At 51.4% G+C, this 27,722-nt stretch overlaps 1 protein-coding gene across 1 annotated transcript in view; it reads right to left on the reverse strand.

Moving 5' to 3' along the window:
• Window positions 1-471: 471 nt before the first annotated feature.
• Slc45a4 (solute carrier family 45 member 4) overlaps window positions 472-27,722 on the reverse strand; it is a 68,462-nt gene continuing 41,211 nt past the window's right edge. The window contains exons 3-8 of the mRNA XM_029548011.1: window positions 12,385-12,573; window positions 10,584-10,763; window positions 9,081-10,147; window positions 8,375-8,474; window positions 7,457-7,668; window positions 472-4,893 (exon numbers count right to left, since the gene is read on the reverse strand). Of these exons, the coding sequence (XP_029403871.1) occupies window positions 4,528-4,893; window positions 7,457-7,668; window positions 8,375-8,474; window positions 9,081-10,147; window positions 10,584-10,763; window positions 12,385-12,573 (2,114 nt within the window). The 3' untranslated portion in view covers window positions 472-4,527. The remainder of the gene's footprint in view (window positions 4,894-7,456; window positions 7,669-8,374; window positions 8,475-9,080; window positions 10,148-10,583; window positions 10,764-12,384; window positions 12,574-27,722) is intronic.

Here is a 27,722-nt window from a genome sequence, read left to right on the forward strand (position 1 = left end):
TCAGGGCATGCTCAGGGCATGACCCAGGTTGAGAACCCTATCAAGGATTGTTACTGTTATAAACCTTAGCAGGTCACTAGGAGATACATAACATATTCTGCCCCAGGAAGGAGGCATGGAACACCCACCTCCAGCACCCAAGGCTGTACATGCACACAAGGGACAGCTCCCACCAGACACCTCCCCCTTGGCTCATTAGGACCTCTCATTGCTCACCATTTTCCCTACAGCAAGTAGGGCCCCATCCTACCACCAGGTATAGGCCCAACCTCCTCACCTCTGGGCAGGAATGACTCTGGGAGGCAGAACTGCAGGAGCCTACTTTGCAGACTCAGGGGAGTTTCGGGGACCCTGCTGTGCCTGCAGGCATTGGCCACAGGACTCAACAAGTTCTGGGCAGGCAGCCACTCGAAAATGACAGGACCACACTGTCATCTGCAATGGTAACATTTATTGAACTAACCACAGCGTAACACAATAGCGGCAGGGAGACACTAGCCTGGCAGGACGGAGTCAGGCCATACACACTGAGCGATGTACAGGGACCAGCAGCCCAGCAGGTGACAAAAAAAGGACAAAGCCCTGGAGGGGCTCTGGACAGCAGCAGGTGTCAATATCCACCTAATAAAACACAAAGTCATGTGTGATAGTACTCTCTCTAGAATCTGTTTCCCCATCGATCGTAACATGTGTTTAACACACACTTAACCGTTGCTAAAAATCAGCAAGAGCTATTACAGTGCTCCAACTTAATAAGTTGATAACAGTTGTTCTGTTTCCAGTTCACAAAGGAACTAAATCGTTTTTGTTCCGAGGTGCCTGGGGAGCGCCATTGTGCTGACGCCTTTCTAACAACACTTCTTCCTGCTACTGGGTCCCAGCACAGGACCTTCAGCAGGCAGCAGGGGAGGCAGCTGGGGCTCCCAGGTTGCTCTGTGCTCCTGGAGGCCCAAGGGTTGCTGTCAGAGGGGCCATCTCAGGCTTCCCACCATGACGCTGGCTTTTCATGAAGTGGTGATGAGCTATGGCCGTGCACGCCCCCTGCCTGCCCCGTTTAAGAGTCAGTCCAGCCGACAGCATGGCTGCCGTGCCGGACTGTCCCCCAGGCATTCTCGAAAGCTCACAGGCAGAGGGGTGAGCCCATGTCTGGTAACAGCCATTGGAGGAGGACCCACCGGTGGCTTCACCTGCACAATCCAGGTGTGTTGGTTGGTGGCTGAAGGCAGAGGCCCAGGTGGAAGCGGAACAGCTCGGGGGCCATGGCGTTTGGTGCATGTGAGGTTGATGAGTGTCCCGTTTCAGTACATGTTTTAGGAAACTGACCTGTAGCACACGTATCCATGGTTGCTGCTTCTGCAGACCACTGGCCACAGACAAAGGGAGCCATTAACTCCATGGGTTGCAGAAGCCAGTGGCACCAGGGAGATAAGCCAGCCAGGCTGCTGATGGAGGGGGTCACACCGTACCTTATATGACATCTTGACCATTCCAGGAGGCTACCAACCATATCCTGTTCTGTCACTCCCAACTTTGCCCAAACCATCCCTCACAGGGCCTGAGGATCTCAAGGGTGGGAGTCTGAGGGCTGTGCACCTGTCGGTGTGAATATTCCATCTGAGACCTTAGGCTAAGAAGGGACAATGTCCCATAGCCAGCTTTCTAGATGCTACCAAGCCATTCTGCCCCCAGGCTGTGGACCACTTAACAGCTTGTACTCTCTTGCAGGCAAACTTGGGCTAAAAGGTTCTCTCTTAAAAAAAACCTGCTGACTTTCATGGGCAAGAGAAGTGGGCTCCCTTCCATTAGTAATCTGTGTACAATTCTATGGCCTGGGACCAGGGGAATTCCTCCTAATCCCCTACCACACGGTGCTTTTCACAGCGTCTAAATCCCAAGCTAACTCTGTTTGCATCCTCGGCACTGGCCACAAATGGGCATCTGCTTGACTGACCCTTCCAGTCCCCTGGGTTCAGGGAACCGAACCACCTTTCCTCTCAAGATCATAGGCAGTGTTAGAGCTATTCAGGTACGCTCTACTCTGGGATCCCAGTGCCCATGAGTGCTGGGTCTGCAAGTCCAGGTCAGGAAACAGAAATACCTGGCCTGGCCTGAGCAATACAAGCTTTGGCATCACCCACTACAAAGCCAGACCTCCTCCCTTGGCTTCCTTAACACACTGGCAGTGGCCCTGATAGTTGCCCACTGGTGGCATCTCAGTGAGGGAAGTGCTAGGCAAAAGGACCTGTCTTCTTGTGTACCCTGGATGAGACAACATCCACCTTGAGGTCCATAGCTCGCTATATTTATCTGCAAAGAAGCCCAGAAATCAACTCTATAAGCACCCTTGGGTCTCATCCCAAGGGCCCTCACACTGGCTAGACCCACAGACAGTGGCCTTTGGGTGCAAACATCTAACAGGCTCAGGTCTTTAAAAGTACCAGATGTGCAGCCTGATGTGACAGCAACAAACAGGCATGCCTCTGGCTGACTGTTCTTACTGGGTGTCAGCATTTTACCGGTGGCTTTGCCAAGACCTGTGCCATAAACACAGAGTCCTTGTGGTACTTCACATTATGGTGACTGGAAGCCATGGCATCTTAAGGTCTGGACCACTGTTTGTGACGATCCTATTATCTCCTGCTACTGTGGGTGTGGTCTCCGCTAGACCCCAACACCCCTGTCATTCAGCTTCAGTGAGGAAGGTCTGCAGAAGCCTTTGGGTGGGGTGCTGTGAGCAGTGTGTCCTAAGACCTCACACTTATTTCGATGGTTCCAGGTTTTGCCCACTTAAGTGTCCTCTGCATCCCTGCCTCCTGCGTCCTCCTATAATAACGTGGAAAAGCAGGGAGACCTGCAATTCCATTCTCAACAGGCAACACGGAAAACACTGGAAGGTGGAGACAGTCCTCTGCAGGCATAGGCTGGAGGGAAGACGCAGGCAGGGGGAAGGTACCCTTGTATCCTGAGCTCGCCTCTGCTTCCCAGATATAAAACACTAAAGATGACAAACTGCCACCTGTGTGGGGAACGTGGCAAGAGAGCCCAGCCAAGGACAAACACAGCGTTCCTTTGAAGACACAGAAAATTCAAGTAATTTATTTAAAAACTGCTTACTTTCATCTTGAAATATATATGCATATATATTTGCTTTAGAATGCTCATATTGCAGCATGATTCTCATGCACTTTAAAGTACTTTATGTAAAAACACCAACCGAGGCAACAAGAGCACGGCTCTGACGTCATCTGGGTACCATCCAGGGAGGACCTCCCCTCTCCTGAGTGCAGACCGACTGTTTCATGAACCGAGAGACCGGAGTTGTTAAACAGAGACGTCGTCGCAAAGTCTTTACCCACAGCTGCACTTGCTGAGCCTGCTTCCCTGAAGCCCAAGTTCTGCTCATGTGCAGAAACCTGACACTGCACGGGATCTTGGGTCAGCAGCCCACCTGCTCAGGCAGATGCTTGCTGTTCTTTGCCTCCACCCCACTCCAGTGACCGTCAGCAGGAGCAGGTGATGAGCTCGCAAGACTTCAGTTAGGTTCCAGCGAGGATCAATGTCAGCAATGTGGTAGGAGGTAGGCCTCGGCACCTTCCCGTGCCCTGCTCCCATGCCACTGTCTCCCACTCGCGAGGTAGCCGTGCAGCAGGGCTTGGGAGCGGATGCTCACCTGGAGCTCTGTGCCTGATTTCCAGCCAAACATGTAGAGACAAGCTTAAGTGTCCCACGGAGCCAACAGCTGCCCTGTGGTGGCTTCTGGGGAGGACCACGAGGGTAGGGACTGGACAGACAAACTTACACACAAGCACGCAGGAGGCACACTCAGAGTTCACATTCAGCCCTGCTGATTGGTGCTGTCCCTAGGTGGGATGTCTGGAGGCTGCCCTGGGGAATGGCTGCCTTCTGCTCAAACACCTCTGGGACCTTTCCCCAGCTTTGGTGTGTGGTCTCAGCTGTGCACAGGATTGCGAGCCTAACTCGCCAGAGATGCTGTTCTTCTAAGAAAACCACAGTTGTGAAAAAGAAAATACTGTTTCTAAAATAAACAGAAAAATACTCTGAGGCGCTGCAATACCAGACTGATGCTGAAGGCGTCTCCGACAGACACCTGCTGGGCAGTCTGGGTACTGCGCTGCTGTCTGCCGCCTTCAGATGACATCTGCCAAGGGAGTCAGTTTCTGCACTTCCAATTACTGGTTTAGAAATGCAGACCCTTACGTTTTCTAAATTGCTTATTGACTATGCTGTGAATATTTCACAATTTAAAACATGCAGAATGATATACCTGCAGAATAAAAGACAGCTGAAATTAAGTTCTTTTTCAATAAAAAAAGATTTCAAATGATTTTTTTTAATCGTGGGAAAGGTAATTAGTGTGATATTTTGTCTAATAGCTCAAACCTACCCTACACCTAACACCTACTGAACTTGGACTGTGCTCTGGGAAGGAATTCCAGCTCGCACGGTATGGGCAAGCATGACCCCCAGTGCGCCCTGCCCTCCAGTGTGGAATGTACCAGCGGGGGCTCACACCATGGACTCAGTCTCCACCAGCCCCCGAAGGCCCCCTTTCCGAGACAGCTTCAGTACAGTGGGCTTCTCACTGCCCGCCCCACCCTCGCCTTCGCCAGCGGACCCTGAGGATAGGCCTTTCTGTTCCTCCTTAGGTTCTTCTGACACCTCAGGGTAGATGACCAGGAATGTGGCTGTCAGGAAGCCCAGGAAAGAGCCCACAGAAGCCACTATGGGGATGACAACGATACTATTCACAGCGTCGACCACGCCCCCAAGGGCAGATGCAACCAGGATCTGGGAGATGTAGACCTGACAGGAGAGGATGGCGCAGTCAATGCCAAATCCACGCTTGGAATTCCCCGGACTGTGGTGGACATACTGCAAGGGAAGGGACACAGGTGTGAGGGCACAGAGAAGGTGACCTTCATTAGTACCTCAAGGCTATGCGCACGCACTGATGGCACTGAGGGAGGAGACACACTTGCCTAGGCTAGGTAGCTAGCAACTGGATTCTCCAGAGCCCAGCCTGGCACTGAGCAATAAGGAGAGAGGTAGGACATTATGGCTCATAACGGGAACACAGAAGTAGTTCTATAACCTAATCAGGACCTTATTCCTCAATAACCCACCTCCAGTCCTAAGAAAGAGAGGCAGGGCAGACATAGGGGTGCCCCCCTTGCCCTGAAGATCTCCTTGGAGAGCAGGGAGCTCAAGTCACTCACATGCATGTGGGCTCAGGTGACAGAGCAGGGGACACCAGGCAGTTCTATTTGTTCATGCTTCTTGAACACGATATAAAAGCATGCCTGACACAACATGGCTACACTCACCCCCAAGTCTCCAAAGGAGACTTTGTCCTTGAGATATGAAGGCCACTCTACCCAGAAGATGGAAACCACAATCAGATTTTAGACTTGTGTACACCATAGTCAGAGGGAGATTTTAAAGACACCTTGCAGAAACCAGAAAGAACAACAGAAGAGAAGCCACCTTACTCATCCGACAGAGGCCACAAGGGCACACCACCCATTTCACCATATATGGGACATGCTGGGCCACAATCAGTCAATTTAAGGGCTGAAATCACATATGTATGCTTTCTCCAATTTTGATTATTAGAAACCACTCTACTATGATCATCATTAAAAACTCCCAAATGTCAGAAATTCACCATCATACTGAATAATCATGCTGAATTTAAATCATGGGTTCAAAATAGAAATCAAGACAAAAAAAAAAAAAAAAACCCATAAAAATCTGTGTACCCAGGGGGACGGATTACACAGGGGGACGGATGTCAGCACAGGTGTCTATCTTCCTCTGCCGCTCTTCACCCGGGTCCTCACTCAATGGCAGTCTAGGCTGTGAGACCCGGGACCCTGTCTTTGCCCCCGGCACTGGGGTTCTAACTATGGGCACACGCTACTATCCCCAGGTCTTACATGGGTCCAGGGTGTCTGAGTTCAGAGCCTCATGCTCGGACACCGCCTTTATCTACTCAGCTATTTCCCCTAGACCTTAGGAAAATCTTTGAAAAAAAATCTTTTTTAAAGTAATACATTATCTGGGTGTGGCTATCCATATTATGGATCTCAGCACTCAAGAAGCAGAGGCAGGGGAACTCTGTACATCCTAGGCCAGCCCAGAGGTACTAGTGAGACCCTGCCTCTGAAGGAAAAGAAGAAAAGCTGTCTATTGAAACCCCTAGGTGTACATGACAGCTCATGTCTGTAATCTTAGCACTCTCCAGACAGAGACAATAGGGTTTCTGTGAGTTCGAGTCCAGGCTGAGCTCCATAGGAATGCTAGACCAACACAGGCTACAATGTGATCACAGGGGTGACCCTGAATAACAGAGCCGAGCAGCTCAGGATGCATGGCATCAAGACCTACTACAGACCTACCTACTTTAAAGAAGAATCAATCACCCCTGTCAAGAACAGAGAGAACTGGCCAGAGGCACAGTACATGCACTTATGTGGCCATCTGGTGACAAGGCAGAGAGGGTGGGAGGCCCTGGGTCCCATGAACGCCCACCTGAGGGAGGACTGTGAGAGTCTAACTCCACTCCCTTCAGCCATGCTAGAACCTACTGGTTAGACAGCAGGACGTGACACAGAGGCCTGGGATCAGTACTAAGTCCTGCCATACTACACAAGACACAGGCATAGAATGAGTCAGGACAGAAGATGCCAGCCTCGTTACAGGAAGGTCAGATGCAGTGCAAGTGAAGTCAGGGTATCAGGAAGAGAGAGAGGCTGCTAGACTCTGGTTATCATCTTTCTTGGTTTGGGTGATTCTGTACGACTCACTTGTGAAATGCTAGCAAGTGGTTTAGCCTCAACAGTTATGAACTCTGCAGAGTAGTACGTCTATAAAACACCACCGCTGTTGGGTTTCATTAGGAATGGGTGTGTTGAGCATGTACTGAGAGAATTGATTTTGCTTTAATGATTAATGGGACCAAAGGTGTGTGCCGGTGTACCAGGTGCATGCTTGTTCCTTTCTTTATAAAATAAGGTCTTAAGTAGCCCAGGCTGGCCTTGAACTTGCAGTTCTGGCCATTCGCCTTCCTAGTGCTGGATGTATAACTGTGCTTCCCCTACACCTGGCTCCAGTTCCTTTACACAGGGCCCAATGGTAGCTCAGAAGCCATGGCTGACAGAGCAGCTCTTCAAAAGCCACAGAAGTGAATGGCACTGAGGCTACTAGATCAGGGGCAAAACAGTGAGCCTGGAAAGGGAACTGCCCACAGTGGGAAAGATGATGGTAGAGGGGATTGTGGGTCCAAGGGGCAGAATGGTCAGAGGAGAGAGACCCTGTAGCCAGAGAATGACGAGGAGAGTAGCAGCTGCTGCCTTTATCAGAAGGGAAGACAAGAGGACAGCGGGACAGAGGTGACCTCATCACCACCTCACTTAGCATCCTTAGACTGCTGTACCTCCTTGATGTCATGGTAGTGCCCGAGGAGGGCATAGGGGCAGTAGGAGATGCTCATGGAGACAACGCCCATGGTGCTGATGGTGACCATGGCCACGTAGACGTTGGGAAACATGGCCATCACAGCGGTGCCCACGGAGAAGCCCAGGGTCCCCAACATGTAGATGATCCTGATGCTCAGGTCATAGTTGTCCAGGTACTTCTGTAGCAGGGCTGTAGGGTCACAAGGGTAATGACTTAGGTGCTGTCCACACACACCCTTTACCCCCAACACTGCTTCCCTCTGGTTGAACCTAGGCCTGCAGGCATAAATATAGTCTCCTGCTCACCTGAACCACGCAGCCCCATGCCCACCTTGATTCCTGAAAGAAGCCAGCTCTCTGGGCTCCACGGGATGCCGACCGCCCACCCATGTCTCCTTGGGAGAAATTTCTGGCCCTTCCCTTGTCACTCTAGGTTCCCAGCACTCAAGGTCAGTCTGAGGATCCTGACTCCTGATTGGGTCCTCACAGGTACTGCCCCCTGTAGGAATCATAGCGGTGATAGTGGTATGGTCCCTGTCACTTGGCTGACCTGCCCCAAGCTGACTTCCATTCTAGGATCAGACTGCATACGGGCAGATAAGCGAGAGGACGGACAGGGGCAAGCTACCTTAGGAGGAGAGCCTATCGCCCTAGCCATCAGGGCTCCTGTCCTTGGCAGGCGGGACAGTGCTCTTCAGACTGCTGAGCCCCAGAGGGGGGTTGGCATGCCAGGGACATCATGCTAATCAACAGGTGCCATCCATGCTAGACAGTGTCCTGAGACAGCACACAGGACAGCTTCCCTGAGCCCAGGCCACAGCAACCAACTTGAACAGCTTTTCCTCTATGGAGGCAAAGGTCAGGATCCTGACACTCTGGGCATGCCATCTTCTCACCTGAGCAGATAGCACCAGTAGCAGCGTAGATGACCAGGCCCCAGCAGCCCATCTTTACGCCAGCGTTGTAGGCATGCCACTTGGTGGAGTTGGAGGGAGCCTGTTGTAGAGAGAAGAGGAGGCTGAAGGTGTTTGCCGCCCTCAGGGCAGAGGAGAGTACTCTGCACTCCCATGCAGGCAGTCTGGGAGTGAGGAAGAGAACCAACCCACGTGCAGGTCAGTATCTGGTGAGCTACTTCCAGTCCCTCCCCTGCCACAAGAGAAGTAGACTCCTCCTGCCTCTGGCCCTGGAATAAGGCTGGTCTGGACCTGCAGAAATTATTCTGCCTTCTCTGAGCTGCCATGCTAGCACCTGAAAAAGGTGTAACAGACCACTGTGGCCACCCATATAGCCAGTGTGAGCCCAGAAATATAGGCAGGGCCTGGCAAGAATAAAAGTAGGCTGTTACGCTTTGATAGTTGAACCAACAACACTCTGTTCACGGTTTTCAAAGTGGCTCTGGCCCTGTGAAGGTCCCTGACATCACAAAAGGTCACTACAGAGCCCATTGCCACAACAACTGTCTCAGCTGTCAGAATGCACACTGGTCAGCTGCCTGCGTGGCCGTGTGGATGCAGGGGCAGTGCACGCAGGTCCACACGAGGCCCTGGCATGGAAGCTGCTTAGCTCTCTAGGCAGTGGGGTTGGCAGCCAGAGGGTACTCACCTGCGGGTTCCCTTTGAAGATAACCTGGCCCATGAAGTCAGTATAGAAGACAGCCTCTGCGATGACGGAGAACCAAGTGAGTAGGTGGCAGAGGCAGAGCCACATCAGCTCCTTGGGCATCTTCAGCATGGACAGCCACAGCAAGCGCACGGTGGTCTCTGTCTCACCCTCCTCACTCTCTGTGTCCCCGCTGGAGGCAGTGGCCCCACTCTGGTTGCGGTGCCGGGAGCGCTGTCGCTGCTGCAGGTCATACAGGTCGCTCATGCTTCGGGACGGCTTGATGAGGACCACTGCGTTGGCCCGGCGGTAGCGGTAGCAGTGGGACCCAATCTTGCCGTAGTAGGAGAAGGTGCTAGAAGCCTGCCTGTGAAACATGTGCCTACGCCGCCTCATGGAACCAGACGTGACTGAGGGCTTCAAGTCTACCTTGGAGCGGATGAGGGAGTTGATTGGCGGGGAGCCTCTCCCATTTGGGACTTTAGCTTCATTCAAGTGATTATCAAGCAAGGTGTCGTCCTCCTTGGTGGACTCCCTGAGGAACGTGGACAGACGGGGCAACTTGGCCCTCAGGAGCTCTTGGCTGGTGCTCTGGGGGGTGCTGGGGTAGGAAGCGTCTTGGAAGATGGAGGGCTCGATGTCATGCAGGAAGAGCAGCTGAGGTTCCATGTCCAGTGTGGCGTCAGCCATGTGCAGCACCGAGTCACTCTTGCTGCGCACGATGTCCACATCGAGGTAGTCCAAGGACAGCTCGTGCTCTGACTGCACCTCATCTGGGAATGGGGGGCTGCCGTCCTGCATGCCCCCACCAAGGGAGCTGAGGCGGGAAGCAGGGGCTGGGGCGCCAGGCTGAACACTGGTGCCGGGCAGGGTGGGATCCTCAGGCCCGCGGTCCTGCTGTGGGCTATATTGCTCCTCCTCAATGCTGAAGAGATGCAGAGCCACCGACACCGAGAAGATAACGGCAGCAAAGAAGAACAACACCTGGTTCTGTGTCTGGAACCAGTCACCTAGGAAGGTCTGCGTCCAGTCCAGCCCACCCAGCACGTAGCCAATGGCCCCACCAAGGCCTGTAGACAGAGAGGGGACAGTGAGCCTCAGCCCAAGCATAGGGCTGTCCCTTACACAGGGTTATGTGGCAAATCAGTGAGATGGAGACGAAAGGACAGCTCAGACAACAAAACAGAACAACTCAGGGGACTGCACAGCTCTTAACACTGGCCTAACACTGTTCCCAGTCAGAAACCAAGACAACAGGAGTCTTGGGCCCAGAGCAACCCTAGCGCACCCACGTGCTCCCCTGGAGCTGAGTGACAGAGCCTGGGCAGTGTCCGCCTGGCAGGCATGTCGCCTGCCCAGCAGGCCTTGCTCCTCAGCCCCTTTATCCTGCTGGGTTCACATGTAAAGTGAGTCCCAGAGCTTCCTAAAGCCCTATCTGACATTGATCACCACCACCAATGACCACAGATCCCTCCCGCCCACCCGGGGCCTGGGGTGGGACTTTACCAGCAGAGAAGGCGTGTATGTTGAGGGCCATGTCTTGTTCCTCACTGTCTACCACATCCAGCAGGTAGGCACGAATGGGCCCTTCAGTTGCATCGGCACTGAAATCCAGGACCACCACTCCCAGCACCGTGAGGACAATGCCAATGGGCTGCTGGCTGGGAACATCGCCGAGCGCCAGACCTGGACAGAGCGTGGGGAAGCAGTCATATGCCAGTGCCAACTGTCAGGCTCCTCAGGCAAATGCTTTCAGGAGAGCAGGAAAGTTCGCCCCATTCCTGTGGTTTGTGCATGTCCCCTTTTGTCCAGCCCCCAAGAGCTCCCTCTCTTAAAAAGGATTCATTTTATTATGAGTGTTTTGCCTGCATGTATGGATGTCCATCTTATGTGTGCTTGATGTCTGCCGAGGTCAGAAGAGGGTATCAGATCTTTTGGAACTGAAGTGACTGATGGCCACCATGTGGATGCTGGAACTTGAGCTTGGGTCTTCTGCAAGAGCAGCAGTGCTCCCTACTAAGCTATATCTCCCTTGCTCATAGTTTCTCAAGAAACAAGGGGAGCAGGTTCTTCCTCCTCTGCCAACCAGGCCACTGGCTGGTAAACCTACTGGCATCAGCTGCAGTGGCTGTGAGAGGACCACTGCCTGTCTCTATGAGGACGCCATCTCCTCCTTTGCCCACCAACACACACTGGTCTCTGCTGCTTCCTGGGCTGGTTGGCTCTGCCTTAGCCTCTAAACTAGATACAGGCTGTGAATACATAAGGACCTAAGGCCGCACCGCCTCAGCAGGCACCCTGAGCACCAAGTCTCACCTGATAACCAAGCCTGCCTAGACCAAGGGACTGATCTCCAGACCTGAGCCTCATTAGCTTATACTGGGACCAACCCTCAGGACTAGAGGTGGGGCAAAACCAGGTTGGTCCATGAAGTGCAGCCCTCTGACGACACCTTGACAGGCTGACCCACGGGCTGAAGAGTTGGTGCCTGCAGCCTGGCTGTTTGTCGCAGTGTTGCTCTCTATACATGCCTCCGCATATAGGAAAGTAAAGGAATGCCTGCAGGTGATATAGACAGGCCCAGGGTCCGCAGCAAACAGCAGGAAAGTGTCACCGGCAGACTCCTAGCTGGGAACCATCTCTGGTGGAGGATCTGCCTGGTACAGGTGTGACTCAGCCCAGGAGGAGAATAACCCAAAGCTGCTACAGACTGTCCCTACCCTGGCTCTCAGAGCTGTGACTGCCCCCTGGGGATGATCCTGTGGGGCCCCTCTCTCTGTACACAGCCCTGCTGCCTCTGGAACTTGGGCAGACCTGTTCCTTGGACTCCTTCACCCGCAGAGTCAAAACACAAGGCTTTGTTTCCACCGGTTCTGAATGGTGCCCACAAGGCAGAAAATATTTTCCCACAGAGAGCGGCTTTAATTAAAAACAAAACAACAGAAAGAGGCAAAACAACACACGAGGCATGAACCAAGAAAACAAACATCAGACTGGGTTCTGGACATTCTCAGTACCATGTCTAAGAAAAGGAGAACAAAAAAGAAAAGATAATTTTTGAAACCATTCTGGAAACAGGACGTGGTGTCAGATACGCATTAAAACCAAGCCATCACAACAGGAAGCGTTTCCCTGGGAACAGGTTCCTCCAGCTTTCCCATGTGGGGCCGGCTCTCCTGCCAAGCTCCCTGCCAGTCTCCCCCAGGAGGTCCTCAGCAGCCCAAGCTGGTCCTTGCACAGTGACCCAGTGAAGTCACCAGATAAGGACCCCAAAGCACATACTACCACAAGCTCGGCAAACACTCACCTATAGCGGAGCCGTTGAGGAAAAGTGCAACGCCAATGAGGACCCCCACACATAGCGCAAGGATGAAGGGCCGCCGGCGGCCCCAGCTCAGGGTGCAGCGGTCACTTGCAGAGCCAATAAGCGGTGTGAAGATGAGGCCGAGGACAGGGCTCAGGAACCAGGTGAGGCTGTAGTACTTCTCAGGGAGGCCTGCAGGGACGCACAGCCTGTCACTCATCATGTACACCTACATAAACACATACTCTGGCTCCCTCAAGTCTCCTCAGGATACATCTTTTCCCTAAGGGTCCTCTGGAATTGAAGATGCTAGACGAAGAGGGTGCTCCAGACCTTACAGCCAGTACTGGGCTCTGCCGGTACTGATCAGGGCTGAGCTACTCAGCTTCCCTGTCCTTCTATATCATACTATGGAAGTGGGACAATGTCTTTGGTTGCAGGAATAGAACAGCCACTGACTGAGGAAAATCTATTATAGAAAGTCTCGGCAAGGGGTCTCCAGAGCCACTCAGCGCCCCCCCCTCCCCCCCGCAACCCTCCCGAGCACCAGGATGGTAAAAGCCCACGTGCATCCACCTGGAGCCAGGAGGTCACAACCCGCACCCAGGGCCCCATCTTCCGCTTAGCTTTCCAAACTGTCCAGGCATGACACGGTGAGTGTGGTGGCCTCAGGATGGAACCTGGACAGCCTGACATCAGAGTCTATGCCACTTTCCTGTCATACAAACTCAAGCGTGGTATTAACAGAGTAGATTAATGATGGCCCTGGGTATAGGCCAGCAGCTCTGAGGACCCTCTACCACAGAGACCTTGCACCTGAGCACATGCCACACCACCCCCTTGAGTGGCACGTAAAGGCTCGTCAAGGTTGTCCTTAAGGCAGAGGGCAGTGAGTGGAGGCTGGATAAATGTGGCACATCGTTGTGTCCTGGATGTGGTTGGGAGGCTGAGTGCCGTCATGAGATCAGCAAGACTCCCCATTTTACAGTGACATTTTACAGTGTGCTTAAAATCACTTCACCACTTCATCAGACAAGCACTCACACTCTAAGGACACTGAGGAAACAGACTCATATTGAGCTGGCAATCAAAATAAACGTGTGGGAGGAAAGCATGTCAAGGGAGGAAGCACCTTGCAGAACCTCGTGCCATCACGCCATTAGGTACCAGGGCACGCTGCCAGGGTCTAAAGTGTGTGTTCTGACCTCTGCAGCCATGCCTGGCTACAGGAAGGCTCCATCTGTTCCCATCCCAAGTCAGCAGAACAGACAAGAGTCAGGGAACCGGCGTCTGCCCGGTGAGTTCCGATAGACAAGCCAAATGTTGTTCTAATGGAACGGGCTCTTCAGTCTTACTAGGCAAGGCACTCAAGGGACTGTTCTGCTCTTCAGTCACACCCACGTCACGTGTCCTGTCTCTTAGGGGAGGGGGAAGCACCCTAAGCCTCCCACCCTGTAAATAAGGAGCTCAATTCAGTCTTGTGGGCATGGGGCATCGTCATAGGACCTGGTAGAACCTTAGCAGGCTTGTCCCTCCCTGCCTGGAGCAACTGTCTTGCTGTCACTGTCCCAACACATGAAGAATAGGGAGGACTATCCATTCAGGTACCACCGCCTTCGCTGCCCACAGCGCCTACGCACCCTGAGCACAGGCTTCCATACTCTACAGAGTATGGCCCCGAGCTTGTCTCAGTCTCAGTCAGGTTATAGCTCTATGACACTCTATAGCACTGAGACAAACAAGTCCCCTTGCCCCTTTCCAGTCAAGAGCCAGACAGGACGTAGAGTTTTGCTGACTCAATCAAGCTATAAGACAAGGCCCTCTCTCCTCCCACGAAATCCCCCTTCAGAGCCGATACTGTTGATGCTCTTGTACAGTTCCAGCCACCTGTGGCCAGCCTGCCTCTCTCTCAGCAAGCAGATACCCTTAACCCAGGTGCCCTCACTGCCTAGGCCCAGCAGTACGGCCTCAACACCAAACCTGTTTGAGACATCAAGTCCCCATGGGCCAGAACTCTCCCAGTGAGGTGACAATGCCAACACCAATGAAGCCTGTGTGGTCCCACCACCCTAGCATCAGTAGGCCCAAGCATAAACCCCTCGGAACACACACCTTGGCAAAGCCACACTGGCAGGTGACACATACAGGTAGACAGGAGTCACAGATAACTACTGACAGGTTCAGAAACTGCGCGCAGGAAGTCTGTGGCATCTAGCAAAGGGTCAGGAAAAACCCCAGGCAGTGAGAAAGACAGGCACAAGTATTCATCTGAGCATAGAGATTGGAGAACAATGTGCTTCTTATCTCTAGAGTAGAGTACAGATTAGCAGTCTACTACAGCACTCTACAGACTAGAACAGAACAATAGATGCTCTCACAAATGGACGACAGACAGTGCAGGCTCTAGAGCAAGGTGGTCAATTTTTTGGCACTTGAGCATGACACTGTCATCTGTAGTGTGTTGAGTTACAGACACATCCATCTGTGGGCTGTAGGATGAACACAGGCAGTGTACAACAACAGGCTTTGCTAGACCCAAAATAGCCTTGAAAACAGCCAACAACCAGCTACTAAATGAGGCCATGCACTGATGGGGCAGCCATTAAGAGACAGTACTGGCTCCTCCAGGTGGGCACAACAAGCAAGACTACCCAGGAATGGAGACAGACGCACCATCCATGAGACCGTGGACCAGGTTGTCACTACTTTTACAAAAAGTGACAGCTGTCGCCATCACAGTCCAATAGTTATGGTTCCAGAACCAGTAAGAAAACTCTGCTGCCCAAGATCATATGGCCTCCCACCCACATCTTACAAAAGATGGGCGTAAAATGCTTCCTGACACAAAAGACTTATAGGGGGGCTAGAGAGATGGCTCAGCAGCAATGGCTGCTCTTCTAGAGGACCCCAAATCTACATGTCAGCTCATAACTCCGTAAGTCCAGTCCCAGAGGATCCCACACCTTATGCAAGGATTAATGTCTAAGTTTTATATAGTCAGTCTGTCTGTCTGCTGGGGTTCAGGGCTGCTCACTCACTGGCTCTAGGCGCAGGGATGAGCACCAGCCTACAAGCTGTCAATCTCAACTTTAGCCCTTTGAAAAGCAACCTGGGGAGGAAAGAGTTTTTTTGATCTTACAGTTCTCAGGTCACAGTCCTCCGGGCAGGAATCTGGAGATGGCAGCTTACTGGCTTGTTCATCCTGCTTTTTTAAATAAAATGTAGGACAAGCTAAGTAGGGGTGACAGTCCCCATACTGGGCTGAGTCATGTCAATCATGAATCAGAAAGCTTGTCTACGGTCAGTTTAGCAGAGGCATTTTCTCAACTAAGGTTCTTCTGCCCAGATGACTCTAGCTTGTGTCAGGATGTGAGATAAACCAACCAAGACACCCTTGCAGTGGAGAGGTTGAACTGCCGTGCCTCTCAGTACCGTTAGGTCTGCATACTCTGTACTCAACCAGGCAGACACCTTGTCAGTGCTGACGTAGGCATGCAAGCTACAATGTAAAGCTCCACACTTGGCACACACTTAGCTGACCCTGTTGTGCTCTGCAGTACCTGTGACAGGACAGTGATCAAGCACAACAGTACCCCACCCCAAGTTCTCTCCTGGAAGAGGAATGGAGCTAGGTGAGACCTGCACATGCTGCTCACAGCCACAGGGTGGTGACTGACTGCTGGGGGCCTGGCGATATACCAAGGTGGTGTGCTGGAGGAATCCAGAATCTACTGGAACAGGAAACATGGCTGGGCAGCTGGGAGCTCAGCTGTGGAGGACTTAAGGGTAGTAGCATTGGCAACAGAGACCCAGGGCTGTGCAAACCAAAGAGGGGGACCAACCAAGGACACAAGCACAGGGGACACAGTATCAGTGGTGGCATTATAGCTGCTTTTTGTCACCCCCGTCTATTCTGAAGTCCATCTTAGACTCCAGACCCTGGCCTCCAGGAAATCAAATGCCATTTCAGTTACCTGTCTGAGGGCTGCCAAGGCACCAACCAGAAGACAGCACTCTGTTCCATCAGAGATCTCCAGTGTTGCTCAGGGTGAGCAAAAGGGCTGCAACCCCCAACGCTCAGCTGCCAGCACCCACATCCATGGGATGCCTCAGCCAGGCAATTCCCAGCAAAGCCCTAAACAAACACTACGCCAGTCCCTAGTAAATAATTTTTGTTTTTTTCAGGCAAAGGTTGAACAACAATGGTGGGACCCGGAAGGTTCCCTGTTCACAGGAAATACTCACTGTGTCACTGTGTGTACATGGGACAGCCCACTCCAACACTTGGGTCACATGCAGAGGTTTCTATTCACAAGGGCATTTTTGATAAACTAGTGTTTTGTGGGGGAGGGAGGCTGGGAAACTGGCCTATAAATATTTAACAAAAGGTCCAGGATGGGAATAAGAACTCATTCTTTCTCTCAATGGACAAGTCTGCGAGGCCAGATAGGTTTGTACTCCTAGACAAAACCCCATGATAACACGCGCTGGAAATTCTTCGTGGGAAAAGCTCAGCATCCTTGAGTGACCTCAGGAGTCTGACAGCAAGCTGACTGTGAACCCACTTTAGGGCAGCCATGCTAGGCTGCAGCATGAGGAATGGGCTACCTTTCCCAGGCCATGTGCCACCCTCATGGTTACCTTCTGCCATGCCACAACCTACACAGTTGGAGAGGTCACCTCAGCTCTGGTAGCAGCATTCACATCCAGCACTGACTCCCACTGCCTTAACTTCCACTTCATTTATAAGATGGTGTGAGGTATGCATATCTAAGGACCCAGGGACTTAAGTGACACAGAGACCTCCACCACCCCCCACCCACCACCACCACGAGCCACTCCACCCCAGCAGGCACCAGGGAAACAGAGACAAAGCAGCCTGGGATAAGGTCCACCCAAGAGCAGGAAGGAATGTCTTACCAGACGCCAGTGGGGAACAGTACCGAGGATGAAGGGGTAGCACTGAGCTGGTCCGAGTCCAAAGAAAAGGTAGTCAGATGGTAGAAGTGAGTAGCTCAAGACAAGCTGCCAGAGCCTTTATAGGTATACCAGTAACTACTAGGACTAGGGAAAGAAGTGCAGGTAGCAGGCAGAGGACCCCTGCAAGGAAGCACAGGTGCTAGACTGAGTGGCCGTGGGGGAGGGGGAGAACAGGGCCTCTGGTGCCTTTAGGAACACAGTCTGGTTTTGCTTGTGAGCATTACTAGGCCACTCCATGCTGGACATCTATTTGTGTAAAACGGTACACAGGAGTATGGCCGGGTGGCATCCCTGCTTCAGTGGCATCTCTGAAATGTGAGGACAGACAGGAAGGTGGAGGAGGAGCAACACCTTTACCTAGGTCTGAGCAAAGCAGCCTAGCTTTTTGCCTCCATCCCCAGACAGCCTTTCCTTCTCCGTGTCTAGGGCTAAAGAGTACCCAGAGAATGAAAGCTTGGCAGGTGGGCCTAGTAGGACAAGACAAAGAACAGGAGTAGCCCTGCCTGGAGGGAAGGACTGCTGAAGGAAAGGAGCTATGGAAACCTGCAGACCAGCCAGGTGGGCAAGGTTCACATGCCAGGAGAAGCTCAAAGGTCCAGAGCTGTGGGGCACCAGAAGGGCAGACAAGCTTTAGAGGGTGATATGTGGGGCTTAGAAATGTGTGTCCAAGGGTCCATCAAGTCCCCCAAGGTCAAATGCCAGGAGAGTACAGGCTACAGAACAAATAGTCACTGGGAAGGCCCTGCCTGGACTGGCAGCTCTGTTGAAGGTGACCTGGGTTGGAAGAACCTCAGACTTCTGATTCATTGGCTACAGACTCTGACAGTACTTTCGTTTTCAAAGTTTCAGTTCCTCAGACAGGACATGGAAAATGAGTCTTCGTGCCTATTCTCTGCCTCCTCCCATATTCTTCTAGGTATTACTGTATTCCTCCATCTAAACTGGCTTAAGACTTTTTAACAGTATCATATATCCCCCAAGTAGGAGTTCCAGAAGGAGGTGGGCTGTGTACTGTGAACTCTTAAAGCAGATCTACAGCACTCCCGCTTTAGCATAGACAGACTAAGACCAGACTCAAGTTTCCTGTCCTGTCATGACCACCCCTGGACAGGTGACCCTTTTGTTTGCCCTTCTTGAGCATAAGTTACATCTGGCATGCCCAGGGCTGCTCTCAAAATGAGTTATGTAAAGTGAAACGGACTCTTCAACCCTGGGATTATCACTGCCTCGTCTCCTGTGCTGGTAAACACCCCTGCACAGGGATGCAGGTGTCTGACATGCAGAAGCCATACTGGGCCTGTCCAGTCAAGTGTTGAGCTGCTTTTGGCCTGCGCAGTACTGCTGGGAACAGGTGATGACAAACACTTCGTCCCCAGGATTCTGCACTCAGGACGGGATGTACATAACCCTGGTCACTAGCCATGACCCCCGCTACTTAAGTACACTTCCAACCCAAAACCCGTACTGCTACGACAGCTGACCAGCCTTGTGTGTCACAAGGATACAAGTGAGGAAGTCAGGTTGCACCCATATTCTAGACAAAGGAACAGCAAAGGATAATGAACCCGAAGTTGTCCCCTAGGAGCTGCTAGGCCACATGAGGAAGACCTAACTAAGCTGCTGGCAGGGAGGCCAGCCAAGCTGGGCACAGAATAGAGAAGTGTTACTGGGCTTCGGGTTCTACAAGAGGAAGAGGCAGTGCAACTCACAACTGCTGCTGGGTCAGAAAAAAGTGCCGCCTAAACACAGCATTCGCTGTAGTCACTCCTTCACAGGAAAACCCAAACTGCAGGTATATGGGTGGCAAGAAAGTAAAGTATAAATAATGACTGTTCCCCCAGCCAGCACATCTTGGCTATCAGACCCAAGCCCAGGCCCAAGTTCCTCCTCTGCCCTCACCTTAGCTCAGCCATGGGTTGGAGAAAGCCCTCCCTGCCCCTCCCTGCCTCCCCCAGTTTCTCTCGGCTGACCTTCTGTACTCTGTCTGCAATGCCGCGGAGGCTAATGGGCAGCTCTTTGCTCTGATGTACCCACAAGTTGAGATTGCATCACTTCCTGTCACCACCATATCCCTGTCCTCACTTCCCCGGGGATGTGGCTCAGTGGCAGAGTGCTTGCCTGGCATGCGCAAAGCTCCAGCTCCTCTACAGCACAGCAGAAAGTGCAATACAAAATAAAAAGAGGAAGCTGACAACCCATTTCTCACCAAAGGCAAGTCCTATTTATAAACTGTTTATACAAGTTACATGGGTGCCTACTCTTTGTAACTTCAATTTAAAGTTACCTTTTTTCCCGTGTTAGTGTTAGGCAAGAATCCAGGGTTTTGCACAAGTCAGGCAGTGGTCCAGTGGACACCTTTTGTTCTGCTGCTTTTCTCCCATGACAACAGTATGCTATCCCCCACGTGCACACTCCCCAGCTGTGTTGGACTAATGCCTGGCACACAGAGCAAGAACCCGTGGGCCTTGATGGGGTCTCTGGGTGGCTTTACCTTTAGTCTATCTTTTCAACATATATTTGTAGCATTTTGTTAACATTTAACTCATTTCTGGCTTTCATCATAAGGTTTTAAATGTCCATTTCCTGCAGGAACTGATTAACTTTTTGCCTTCATTAACCTGCTATGTATGCTCTATGTCCTATCACTCTGTTCTCAAACACAAGTGACTCTGTAACTTTAGCAAGTGCTTCTCAAACCACCCTGCCTCATCACCAGCCTCACGTGCAGTGCAGTTCGGGTGTCTGGAGCAAGCACATCCCCGTGAGGCATCCAGGTTCTGAATCGCAGCATCCTTAGGCACTGCTCCTGGCTCACTAACCCGTCTGGTCATCGTGTAGCCTTCACCTTCACTTCTCCTCATTCAGCACTCAGTGATCCTCAGAGACATCGCCTATTGCGTCCTTCCTCCTGTACTCAGCTAGGGAACCTTTATCAATACATCCCTATTGTCCCCAATTCTGTCTCTGAGACTCCATCCAGGCAGAGGGCACCCAGGGCAAAGCCCGCAACCTCTGCCTCACCCCAACTGCAGCCATGTTCACTCACAAGCTTTCTTCTCTGCACAGCAGCACTTCAGGTGACATGCCCAGGTGTCCAGGCTAGCCCCAGGCTTTGGGCTGCCATGTCACCTCCAGGCCAGGCACACCGCCCAGCACAAACTGGCCGGTGCTTGGTAAGAGTCTGACAAAAGAACAACAGCCTACAGAATTCCTACAGAACAGCCTACATACAGAACAACAGCCTACAGAATTCCTTGGGAAAAACGACTGCGGTGACTATTTCATTGTTTGTTAAACACAATGATCTGAAATGCAAGGAAATCCAGACTTCCCTCCCAAACACAGGACAGAGTATAAGCTGCTTCCACTCACGGTGGTCCCGCCCCACCCTCCACATGCATACACCATGCAAGTACACAGACAAGCAGGCACAGTGCTGCCCTTCAAGGGACCACAGCCCTTACTGTGGGGGAGGCCAGGATGTAGGTGGCACAGGGACTCTTCAGTGTTTCTTGGGTCTCTGCTGGGTGGGAAGTTGCTGGTAAAATATACCAGTATATTCTATTTCAACCAACCAACAACATGCAGCACATTTCCAAACTGGCCCCCTCTCTGCATGCAGTGTGTGTCCTGTTGTGCCCAGCTTACATCACTGAACAGAAAGCCCTCAAGATTTGCACCTCAGTGGCCATTTGCCTCCTCAGTGCCCCCTTCAGCCCACATTGCAGCAGCCTTGGCACAGGGCATAGAGCACTCTGTGGGCAAGGGGCCATGGGATAACAGGTAAGAAGCCTGGGTGTAGGTAATAGTTTGCTCTTGTTTTCCTGGGGTAGGACTTTAGCGCTGCAAACATGCAAGGATCACAGGTCACTGGCTGAGGTATGCTAGTCAGGGAGCCTTGGTAAAGTTCCTGAGAGGCAGGCTGTGGCCAGGCTCCCTCACTCGTAGAGCACCCATGCTAGCACAATGGTGGCAGCACACACTGGTATGACAGTCACACCAGGTAGCTACCCTTGTAAAGTACTTTCCTATGTCAAGAGCCAGAGCTCTAGGACTGCATTTTCTCTTGTATGAACGTCTGTAACCTGGGGTGGGGTGGGGGCAGCACACACGGTAGAGCTCAGTGGATGGAGTGCTCACCCAACACAGACTAGGTCCTGGGTTCTGCCCCTGGTACCACTACCCTTCAAGAATAGGTAAGCCTGGGAGCTCATTTTGTCTGCCAGGATGGTTAAGGTTCATAGCTCAAATGATCCTTCTACCCAGCCTAGTGCTTTCTTTGGGAGTGGAGGGTGAGGGTTCTGATGCCTAACTCCAGCATTCAAGAACACTATACATGGATATTGTATACATCCACAGCCCTGGGTATTCAAGGTAGGTAACAAACCAAAGGTGTGCTATGTGCACACAAGCCCTTGGATACCAAAGGTTGCAGAAAGAAGTCCTTGGGAAAAGTCAGAGCACCCAAGTGGCAGGAGGGTACATACCACTGACATGGCATACAGACCCTGCCATAGTAGGGAACACAGCACTGGCGACTGTGAATTCACAAACACCTCCAGCATCCACACATCTGCATGTGCTCACACGCCTGCTGTAGAGATGAGTTGTGCTTAGATGCCTCTGGTGGGATGGGATGGGATGGGATGGGATGGTGAGCTCACCAAAGGTTTGCCTGCCGTGTTGTGTGCTTCAGAAGCGCAGCAAGGCAGCCAGCTTTGGAGGCCGTGTGCTGGGATCCTAAGAAGGGTTGGGCTCAGCCACAGCCACGAAAATGGCCACCCTGATGACAACTCAGTGCCAGACCACTGTGCCTAGCCTACTGGCATCTAAGAGCACATGTTCCCAGCCTCCCTAGACATTCCTCACACAACCCCTTGAATGGGGAGGGAAGGGCACAGAGGTTGTTTTCATCTTCCAATGTCTCCATGTGGATGATTACTAAAGGGCTGGCTTTCCCCACAGGAGAAGAAGCTGGCTCAGGCTTCAGCCGAATGAATCCTAGACACTCACCTGTTCCCCCCCGGAGTTTCTATAAAGAATGTGTTTACAAAGTGCCTAGCCCTATCTTGATGTGGGAGACCAGCTTTTCCCCATGCACCAAGCTACAGACCTCACTGTTTGCTACTCTTTAGAACCTTCACCTAAGCAGAGCAGGCAGGATCTCACGCTAGCCCAGTATTCATGAGTCAAGTCCACAGACCACAACAGAAGGCACCCTTTTCTCTGTTATCTGATTTTCCTTTTCCCTTGAGGATATTTCCTGAGCCAAGAGGGAAACAATAAACGGTAGTGGAGACTGACCCCTTCCTCAAGGGGAGAATGGAGCATGAGAACACAGCACAGGGGGGCATCCAGGAAGGCTAGGCTGGCTGGCTCTGTGCAAGTTTCCCAGAAACTCCCCAGCAATCTGTTCCCAAATCTGTCTTTCAAAAGCAGCTGTACGCTCACATCTGGTACCCAGTTTGAGATGCCAGAGTGTATGTGATCTAGGAATGGCAGGGTGCATCACAAACCATAGAGGATAGATAGGCAGGACAGGTGTGTAGATCTGTCCTGAGGTGCTCTGTAGATCTTTCAGGCCCTGCCTCTGCTCAGACTCTCTGGAAGGGGCAGCCTGGTAGCCAGCTGGCTTCATATCACATGGGGGTGGGGGAGAGTGAGAAGCTAGGAATGATGGCACATGCTGTAATGCCTGTACTTAGAGGCAGAAGCAGGAAGACCACTACAAGTTCAGGCCTACACACTGAGACAGTCTGTTAAGACTACAAAGAGACACTGTCTCAGACAAAGGAGGCTGAGGGAGAGGACGTGGAGGGTAAGCAGCACTGGTCAAGCAAACCATGATGGGAGGAGAGAACTGCTCCTCAAAGTTGTCTTCTGACCTTGACACTCTGGTGTGTACACACACGAGCTTGAGTACACACATACAAATAATGTGTGAATGGAAAAGAATACATAAAAAACAAGAACAAAACCTACATCCACATTGGGGACAATGACAAAGCATGAATTCAGGTGCCTAGTATGTGACTCTCAGAGAAGAAGGGGACAAGAATAGGAGATTTCAATGTCTTGGGGTATGTAGAACGTTGGGATTCTGAATGGGGTCAAAATATCATCCCACCAAGAAGATGGTATTGAAAAATTTTAAGAAATATCCTGTAAGATGGGGCTTAAAAAGGCAGGTGGACTGGACTGGGTCATGCATATCTCAGTAACACTGGTACCTGGAGTTCTCCAGTGTCAGGGAGCTGCTCCATTTGTGGTCAGTCAGGTCCCTGTCACAGCAGCCCAGTCACCTTCTGTCCATCAAAGACTCCCTCGGGGATTCAGCAACAGCCCCCAACCACAGACTGGCACTTCCACCCTAGGGCTCCTTCTCAGAGAGAGGGCTTCCCTCTCAGGGAGCTCATGCAGGTAGAAGAGCTCACCAGGGACAAGAAAAGAGCCAGGGTGCAACATTGAGTGGTGGCCAGGCCTGTAATTCCAGTTACTTGGAGTCAGAAGCAGAAAGGCCAAGAATTCAAGACCTGTCTGAGCTACAGAGGGAGTTCAAGGGCAGCCTGGGAGACCGAGAGTCTGTCTTGAAACAAGCAGGCAAGCAAAACAAACAAACACCTAGCCAGGTTTGGTGGTGAGCACCTGGGAGGCAGCGGCAGGCAGATTTCTGAGTTTGAAGCTAGCCTGGTCTACAGAGCAAGTTTGAGAACAGCCAGGGGAACACAGAGACCCCGTCTCAAAAATCAAAAGTAAAAAGTTCAAACTGAGCCAAGGGTGTGACCCAGTGGCAGAGCATGTGCCAACCGCAAAGCAGGCCTTGGGTTCAATCTCTAACTCCACATACATACAAAATGCACTAAGAAGTAGGTTTGGTGTTAACAAAGCTGCAATCCCAACACTTGGGGAGTCTGGTGGGGAGGATTCAGAGTTGTAGGCCATTCTGATGTACAGAGAGAGCGAGCCTGTCCCTAAATAAAAGGTTCTAAGTATCAACAGTAAGAAGAATTAATATTCTGAACACTCTGCATGGTGGGAAGCTGAGGACACAGGCTGGGATCTTATGAGAAAAAGAAGTCTCTTGGCCTGTCATGATGAGAAAAGACCCTCGTGTCCAGGAGCTCAGTCAACAGCCCTTGTCCTTATCCAGGTGTTCTTGCTTAGGGTTTCACTTTCCTTGGCAGCTGTGCAAAGTGATGTGGCCCAGGCCTCTATGGGAGCCCAAGTAAAGGAGGAGCAGCCGCTCAGGTCTGACATGTGCCAGACACCATAGGTGTAAGCACTCTAGATATGTGACTGTTTTCAAAAGAGATGTTGGTATAGAAATAAACCTGCCAGCACTGGATGAAAGAGAGCCAAGGCTTTCCAAGGAGTCAGCTTTGGCTGTGGGACATGGCGCCTTCTAATACCACCACACAGGCACAAAAACCACCTATGCCATTTGAGCAAATAATGGAAATGACACAGAACCCAGAGGGGCCTTTGAGCTGCTATCCTAAAGGCAAACTCTATGATGTATCATAGGCGGAAGGGTAGCTGTCCGGCCATACTTGCTTCTGTTCAGTCCAAGCTTCTGGAGCCTCCTCTATTCCTACCTTTCGTGGGGGGAAAACCATGGGGAAAACCCCTGCTATGGTCAGGCTCAGAATGGTCAGACATTATTATCAAGGGCAGAGGATACTGAGGCAACCCCTTAGAGGACACTGGCCCCTCTCTCTGTGCTACCAGGTCCCAGCCAGCCCTGTGCCAACAAACAATGTAAGGCACAGGGAACACAGGCTTCGAAACTTGTTGGTACATCAGAGGGACAAGGGGGGCATCCTGCCATGGCTGGTGACAGCCAGAAAGAAGTTGGTAAGCAGCACTTGACAGTCTTTCTGCACCCACCATGGAGGCTCACTGACCAGCTTTGCCGGCAACATTGTAACAACAAAGACAACTCACCTAGAGGCCTGTACTCACAGGACAACACAGGGACACTGCCAAAGGGCAACCCTGCAGTCCTTGTCTAACTTCGGCTCCTGGACTGAGCCATCCTGCCCACTGACGTCAGAGGCTTGAACTTAGCTTCTGCCTGCTGCCCCCCAGACAGGAAGTTTTCTATGGGAAATTGAACATTTGAAAAAGAAAGGGCAGACTTCCTACCACAAACCATAGACAGACTTTATGAAGAGATACTTGTCAATAAACACCTGTCCTTTGAAATCACTCTGAGGGCCAGTAAGATGGCTCAGTAGGTAAAGGCAATTGTTGCCAAACATGAAGACCTGAGTTCGATTCTAAAGATCCACACACGCAGTGGGAAAGAACTGATTCCTGAAAGTCGTTCTCTGACCAAGTGCAGACCTACAACCAATCAATCAATCAATCAATCAATCAGTCAATCAAATCAATCAATGTAAGTGAAAAATTTAAAGCAGTCTGACACTTTTTAGAAAAATGAATATACAGCAAGGCAGTGGTGGTACATGGCTTCAATCCCAGTACTGGGGAGGCAGAAACAGTTGGATCTCTGAGTTCCAGGATAGCCTGGTCTACACAGTAAGTCCCAGGACAGCCAGGGCTACATGGAGAAACACTGTCTCAAAAAATTAAAAAAAAAAAAAGGGGGGGGGAAAGATAGATATACTCAGGTAACAGGAAAATAATATGTTCTAAATCATAAAGGGTTTATAAAGTGAAGCCATAAAGCTTCAAACATAATACTAAGAGCCCACATACCAGCTTCCTACTGCTGTATAACAAGGGGCACAAGGCAGAGTGGCTTACAGCATTTGACATCTCACAATTTCTATGGGTCAGGAACCTGATGTTCAGCTCAGGAGTTTGGCTCAAGGTCTCTCAACAACTGAACTGCAGGTCTTGACTGAGGCTGTGGTCACAGCAAAGCTCAGATGGGAAAAGGTCTATCACCAAGCTTCCCACCAAACACTGGCAGGACTGGTTTCTCACAAGCTCTTAACTCTTAAAACCCTGGGTACAGCTTTGGTGGCTCTTAGTTGGAGCCCTCATTGTCATGTGGATCTCTCCAAGAAGTCATAGCAACTTCAAGGGACTGGTAGTTCACCCTATAATCCCTGCTACTTGGGAGATATACATGGTAAAATATTTATTATCCTCAAATTAAGTAAAATTATACAACCTTATGTAATATTTAAAACCAAACAATAAAAAGTGCCAAAGGTTACGTGGAAACAGTATAGCCCATGAAGTGTGTGGGTTGCAGGCAGCTGTGGATCCTGGGTCTCAGAAGCTTGGGACCGTCGATCACACCACTGTTGCCATAACATAAGAGGTAGACCAACACAGAAGGCTATTCTGGCTCCAGATCTGCTACAAGATCTGGATGGAAGCCAGTTCTCAAAAGGCTTTGACAGGACAAAATAAACACTAAGTAAGCCTGACGCCTCTTTCCCCTCATTCTCTCACTAGACAAGCTGTCTTCTGTGACCATAGCATGAACCCCCTCTCCTCTAGCCCTGCTGTCTTGTACCCTTCTCCCAGAAGCCAGTATCTTCAATCCTCAAGATGGTCTATGTTTCTTTCCCTCGGGGCACCTCCAAAACGGCCGGGGGTGTGGTGGTGATGCTTCATGTTATTCATCCCCGCCTCTCTGAGGCTGAGGCATCTAAGGACAGATGTGGTGTCCTGTCTCCCCAGTGCCTTCACATGACAGGCCCCATAAGGGATGAGCAGCTGCTCACGGTCAAGCTCAACACCTGCTTACCCTCCAGGAGAGCCCTTGGCGCACTCTGGCCACCTTCCAGGCTTACTGAGAACTGGTTTTGGAAGCTCAGGGTAAAGTTTAAGGTCTAATTCCCAAAGAAAGTTTGCCATAATTCATAATGGAACCCCAGAATGAGACCCACGCTAGTTGCTTTCCTAACTTGGGCCACAGAGCAGTGTGTGAGGCAATGAGCCAGTGTCATGAAGCCCGCTCCCACAGTGCTGAGGCCAAAGCCACATCCCAGTGTGATGGAAGAAGTGGTGATCTCACAGGGGAGGGCAGTCCACACGCTGAGCTGACTGACGTCAGCACGTCAGGGTTAGCTAGCTCTCATCGGGCAAGGAAGGATACAGTAATTTTCTGGCAAGAAATACTGCAAAAACAACCAAAGTGGAGAGATTTTTACACTATTAACCCTAATTCCATGAACATCTAGAACAAAACTGATGTTTCTAGATTGAGTGGCCCTTTGTCTAGTTGCTTAGAAGCTTCAGAGCTGAAGAATTAAGTTTTTAAAACTTCCTATGCCAGCCGGGCGGTGGTGGTGCACACCTTTAATCCCAGCACTCAGGAGGCAGAGGCAGGCGGATTTCTGAGTTCGAGGCCAGCCTGGTCTACAAAGTGAGTTCCAGGA

The sequence above is a fragment of the Mus pahari genome, chromosome 17 (genome assembly GCF_900095145.1).
Source record: "Mus pahari chromosome 17, PAHARI_EIJ_v1.1, whole genome shotgun sequence".
Taxonomy (NCBI): domain Eukaryota; kingdom Metazoa; phylum Chordata; class Mammalia; order Rodentia; family Muridae; genus Mus; species Mus pahari.